The sequence below is a fragment of the Coregonus clupeaformis genome, chromosome 5 (genome assembly GCF_020615455.1).
Source record: "Coregonus clupeaformis isolate EN_2021a chromosome 5, ASM2061545v1, whole genome shotgun sequence".
Classification (NCBI taxonomy): Eukaryota; Metazoa; Chordata; class Actinopteri; order Salmoniformes; family Salmonidae; genus Coregonus; species Coregonus clupeaformis.
Window position 1 is genome coordinate 7,125,350 of NC_059196.1, and position 6,000 is coordinate 7,131,349.

The window sequence follows — 6,000 nt, forward strand, 5'->3', positions numbered from 1 at the left end:
GGGTGAACAGGTAGTACAGGAGGGGGCAGGGCACGCACCCTTGTGAGGCCCCCGTGTTGAGAATCAGCGTAGTGGAGGTGTTGTTGCCTACCTACACCACCTGGGGGCAGCCCGTCAGGAAGTCCAGGACCCAATTGCACAGGGTGGGGTTCAGATCCAGGGCCCCGAGCTTAATGATGAGCTTGGAAGGTACTATGGTGTTGAAGTCTGAGCTGTAGTCAATGAACAGCATTCTTACATAGGTATTCCTCTTGTCCAGATGGGATAGGGCAGTGTGCAGTGCGATGGCATCATCCGTGGATCTATTGGGGCGGTATGCAAATTGCAGTGGGTCTAAGGTGTTGTGTAAGGTGGAGGTGATATGATCCTTAACTAGCCTCTCAAAGCCCTTCATGATGACAGAAGTGAGTGCTACAGGACGATAGTCATTTAGTTCAGTTACCTTCGCTTTCTTGGGCACAGGAACAATGGTGGACATCTTGAAGCAAGTGGGGACAGCAGACTGGGATAGGGAGAGATTGAAAATGTCCGTAAACACTCCAGCCAGCTGGTCTGCGCATGCTCTGAGGACGCGGCTAGGGAGCAAGATGTCGGTGTCCGCGACGTGGCTGGCTTTCCCTTTGTAATCTGTGACTGTCTGGAGTCCCTGCCACGCAAACAACACACATGCACAGTTCTACCCAACTAACACACAATTAGCCTCAAAAACAATTAAATTAGCGTAAATTATAAGTCGTGAGGGACCAGCCATCAAATTCACTCAGGGGGCTGAGTGTGTAACACAATATCACAGGGATAATTACATGGAGTGGTTTCAGCCATTACTGTACAGCCATTGATGGCTATGACTGCACCTGTTGCTTTCCTATCAAAGTCACGGCGGCAACCCAAATGGCACCCTATTCCCTATAGAGTGCACTACTTTTGACCAGAGCCATGGGCTTTATAGGGAATAGGGTGCCACTTTGGGATGCAACCCACCGTCCAGTATATGGACAAAGGCATGTTGTTTGTCAAATGGTTGAGGAGGGAAATTGGATGCTGAGTACTCTAGATTACCTGCAGGCTTTTAAAGCCACACTACAGTACTACAGAATGTACAGTGACCTTTCAAACCGCTTTTATAATGGAAAAGCTGAGATGGGTTCCATTCTAGAATGATCTTATGTGATGACCTAACCATGAGTACACTCTGGTGCTGTACATATCACTACAGTACAGTGCCACCAGCAGAGCCAGTGACATTTCACACCCACTTTATGTAACAGTCTTTGATTGAACATCTTTATATGAAGGTATTTTATCTCCACAGGTGGGCATTCCCTCACCATCTCTCAGACCCCAGAAACCCAGCAATTAAAACCATCTAATTCAATCTGTAAGACCTCATGCATGATCCTTACCTGATAAGCTACTGTACCACACTGCTGTAGATCACAAAAAAGGAAAGATATGTTCTCCTGCATGGTATTGCATTTTATGATGTTATAGCCAGCCAATAAATATTCTCAGAGTACAATACAGTCAGAGAGCTCAATCAGTAAACCTTGAGCTGGCAATGAACGGTTTCTCAGTGAAGCCGTAGAGAAGAGAAAACTAATGAAGAGATCATTCCTCAGACTTCAAAGCTCACTCACTAACTTCAGCTGACAAGATTCACATCCTTTGATTTATCATGTTTAGTTAATGTGGTGTAATTAGTGTTAGTGATGGTTGTATGTCTCGAAAAACTCTCAGAAAGTATAACAATGTCTGTATTTAGCAGGAAAAAACAATCCCCAAATAGTTGATAACATTGATAACCCTCATCCCTTCTTCATCTTACAAATGTTTTGGAGATGTTTGATGTGTATATTTTGGCATGTGAAGCCCCCCCTTCCCGCCTGCAAAGTGGGCACAGGGACTGGGGCCAGCCAGAAATGAGGTGATTTCTATAGGGTGGCATGGGAGAAAGAGAGGGAGACGCTAGCAGGCATGATGCATGGCCCAGTGATTGCTTTTTCATCACTCTGTCAGGCCTGTTTAAGACCCCCTGTTCTTAATTCCCCATTGTCTTGTCCAATAGAAAAGTTCAGTTGGGTTTGCATTGGCTGTTGGGGTAAACACTTGAGCTGTTTCCCAAAAAGCAATAGGGCTCTGGTCAAAAGTAGTGCACTACATAGGGAATAGGGTGCCATATGGGATGCAGCCTCAGACTAGAGACAGGGCTGAGTAACTTGGTGGCTCAGTGTTGTTGTTGCACAGTCTCTAAACTGAGAAACCCCCCCTCCCCCGGTTCAGTCAAAATGTTCTGATGTTCTACCTGTGCTGAGACTATATAAAACATGAATCTACATTACAGAGAGTCATTTGCATGTGTCTGCAGTACACTGAAGTAGCTAATTAGGGAAATCACTTGTCTGTATAAGATCAATTTGAAAAACATTTGAAAAACACTCCATTCCATTCAACACTAACCAATATTTAATGAATGTGATTTAAGATTAAATACAGCTTTGATACAGTTGATGTGAGTTGACAAACATTGTCAGTCTGAATAATGGGAAGCAGAGTGATTGAGAGGGAATTTTCAGAGAAGGTAATTGGATTACAGTAGCTGCTTCAACTAGGCATGCATGGATCTGCCTCTGGAAAAGGGCATGTCAATCTTCAAAGACCAAAAAATAACCAAGAGAGAGGGAGTTACTTAAAACCAAATAAATCCTTGGCGTTTGCAAATCAGAGCACTGAGATTAAAATGAAAAATAAATACAAAAAATATATATATAAACCATAACAACAAACTAACGTTTGTGGGAGATTGTATTGACCGATAAGAAGGAGGGAAATTCTAACTTTACAAACCAATACATGCAGCAGAGCATCAAGCCCTGTCTGATTTCTGTTCAACTAACCTAATGTACAAACACATAAATGGATGTTTGAATTTGTTTGAATTTTGATGTTTCAAAGGCCTCATTTGTGATTTGTTGTGTGAAATTCTTTGTTCAACTGCACAAAACCGTGTGAATGTGTGCGAGTGAGCGTGCGTTTTTTTTATGTTTGAGCGTGCACGTATGTCTTCGAGAGCGAGCAGCTCCGCAGTACTACAATAGGAGATGGAGAGAGTTGAACAGATGTTCAGGGGGCATTAGAGCCCTCTCATGCCCCCGGTGTACCCTGTGTGTAACATACCTTGTGATTGGTCCATGTGTCCCAGTGTCTCGATCTGCTCCACCAGGTCGTTGGAGTTCCACTGGCTCATCCCCAGGAGGATGGCACTCTTCCCCTCCAGCACATCTGCTGGGACACACACAGACACACAGGGAGGAGGGTTACAATCTGTCTGTTGTGACACACACAGACACACAGGGAGGAAGATTTATATTTACATTTCATTTTAGTCATTTAGCAGACACTCTCATCCAGAGTAACTTACAGGAGCAATTAGGGTTAAGTGCCTTGGTCAAGGGCACATCGGCAGACTTTTCACCTAGTCGGCTCGAGGATTCAAACCAGCGACCTTTCAGTTACTGGCCCACCATTACATTAACTTTCGGTTAATGGCTACCTGCCACCCACCATTAGATTATCATAGAACCCAATCACATAGAAACAAATCACATAGTTGATGCTGAGAACTGAACAGATTATCTGGTTGGTTAACAAAGAGGAGGGGGGAAATCCAGACAGACGCAGGAATAGACCCAGGGACACTGGGACACTGGGACACACACACACACACAGGGACAGCAGTTAAAATCTGCTGGGACTCAGACACACAGAGAGCGGGGTTAGATTAATATTTATTTAGTTCTGTCAATACAGACATTTCCAAACAGTTTATTTCTGTCCTTGTCACGGTTTCGGCCGAGACTGCTCCTCCTCCTGGTTCGGGCAGGCTTCGGCGTTCGCCGTCCCCGGAGTACTAGCTGCCACCGTTGAATGTTTCGTGGTGTGATTGCTTTGGTCTGTCTTGTACACCTGTGTCTGTTTGTGTTCTGATTACGTGTCCTATAAATTCCCTGTTTGGTATTGGTTAGATTGTGTGTTGTTGTCTGCCTGTATTTTCGGAGCTGCGTTTTGACGCTCTGTTTGTTTGTTTAGTGTTTACGCATGGTTTACGTATTCACTCGCCTCTGTTTGTTTTCGAGGCCGTGTATTGTAATTTAGCACTTTTGACTAGTAAAGTCTGTTGGACGAAGCCTCTGTGTCCTGCGCCTGACTCCTCCACCACATCCACATCGGTTCTACTGACAGAACAACACACCATCTATGGAGTCAGCAGGAGCAGCTGCGACACCCAAGTCGCTGGAGGAACGGATCAGCTATCAGGACACCATGATCCGGCAACTTGGGTCCGCCATGGACGAGGTGTCCAACACTCTGCGCCGGTTGGTTACTGGGGAGGTGCCCACGTCTTCTTACACCATCCCATCACCAACGGCCAGTCCTCCTCTCTCAGCACCGGAACCCAGGGGCATTCGGCTCTCGCTCCCGAGGGCATATGACGGTTCTGCAGCCGGGTGTCAGGGGTTCCTCCTGCAGGTGGAACTTTACCTGGCTACCCTACACCCAGCGCCCTCGGGATACGAGAGTGTCTCCGCCCTCATCTCCTGTCTATCCGGCAAGGCGTTGGAGTGGGCCAACGCCGAATGGAGGGGAATAGACGCCGCTACCATCACCTACGCGGAGTTCTCCCGCCGCTTCAGGGCTGTCTTCGATCACCCACCTGAGGGAAAGGCGGCGGGGGAGCGTCTGTTCCACCTCCGACAGGGGAAGAGGAGCGCACAGGAGTTCGCCCTGGAGTTCCGGACTCTAGCGGCGGATGCGGGGTGGAATGAGAGGGCCCTCATCGACCATTACCGGTGTAGCCTACGAGAGGACGTTCAGTCGTGAGCTGGCCTGCAGGGACACCAACCTATCCTTCGACCAGTTGGTGGACATCTCCATCCGTCTCGACACCCTGCTGGCTACCCGCGGACGTCCCGAGTGGGGGGTCGCCATTTCACCCTCCAGCACCTCCGAGCCGATTCCCATGGAGCTCGGTGGTGCTGGCGCTGAGAGAGGAGGAGAGAGAACCCGAGGGGGCCATCCCCTGCACCAACTGTGGCCGTGGAGGACACACCGCGGCCAGGTGCTGGGGAGGGTCTCCTGGGAGAGGGGACAACAGGTCACGCACTGGGGAGTCATTTCAGGTGAGTAGGCGCCCCACTTACCCAGAGCTCTCTGTTGGTCACATGAGTATTCCTGTGAGATTTCCACAGGTGGCACCTCATTCCCAGCATAAGGCGCTAGTAGATTCAGGCGCAGCTGGGAATTTTATTGATCGTGCATTTTGTCATAGGTTAGGAATTCCCCTTCGGCCGGTAGAAGCCCCCTTTTCTGTCCACGCCCTAGACAGCCGGCCGTTGGGGTCGGGGCTGATCAGAGAAGTCACAGCACCACTTAAGATGACGACGCAGGGGGGTCATGAGGAGATCATTCAGTTGTATCTGATTGACTCTCCTGCGTACCCCGTGGTGCTGGGGCTTCCCTGGTTAAGCGCCCATGATCCTACCATTGCGTGGCAACAGAGGGCTCTTATGGAGTGGTCTGCCCAGTGTGTAGGGAAATGTCTAGGTGTTTCCTTAGGGGCGACCTCGGTAGAGAGTCCGAACCAAGTGCCCGCAATGTCGCATTCCCCCTGAGTATGAGGACTTAGCACTTGTGTTCAGCAAAAGCGAGGGCAACACGGCTACCACCTCATAGACAGGGGGACTGTGCGATAAATCTCCAAACAGGAGCGGCACTTCCGCGGAGCCGTGTGTATCCCCTGTCTCAAGAGGAGACTGCGGCTATGGAGACTTACATAGCCGAGTCCTTGGCACAGGGATACATTCGGTCCTCCACTTCCCCGGTTTCCTCGAGTTTCTTCTTTGTGAAGAAGAAGGACGGGGTTTGCGCCTGTGTATTGATTACCGTAGTCTCAATCAGATCACGGTTAAGTACAGTTACCCTCTTCCACTGATTGCGACTATG

At 48.7% G+C, this 6,000-nt stretch overlaps 1 protein-coding gene across 2 annotated transcripts in view; it reads right to left on the reverse strand.

Annotated features, from left to right (window-relative positions):
* Nucleotides 1-3,278, reverse strand: part of LOC121559958 (membrane-associated phosphatidylinositol transfer protein 3-like) — a 93,477-nt gene extending 90,199 nt beyond the window's left edge. For both annotated transcript variants that reach the window (XM_045212251.1, XM_045212248.1), the window contains exon 1: nucleotides 3,175-3,278. In XM_045212251.1, coding sequence (XP_045068186.1) covers nucleotides 3,175-3,244 — 70 coding nt within the window. In that variant the 5' untranslated portion in view covers nucleotides 3,245-3,278. The remainder of the gene's footprint in view (nucleotides 1-3,174) is intronic.
* Between the last annotated feature and the right edge of the window lie 2,722 nt (nucleotides 3,279-6,000).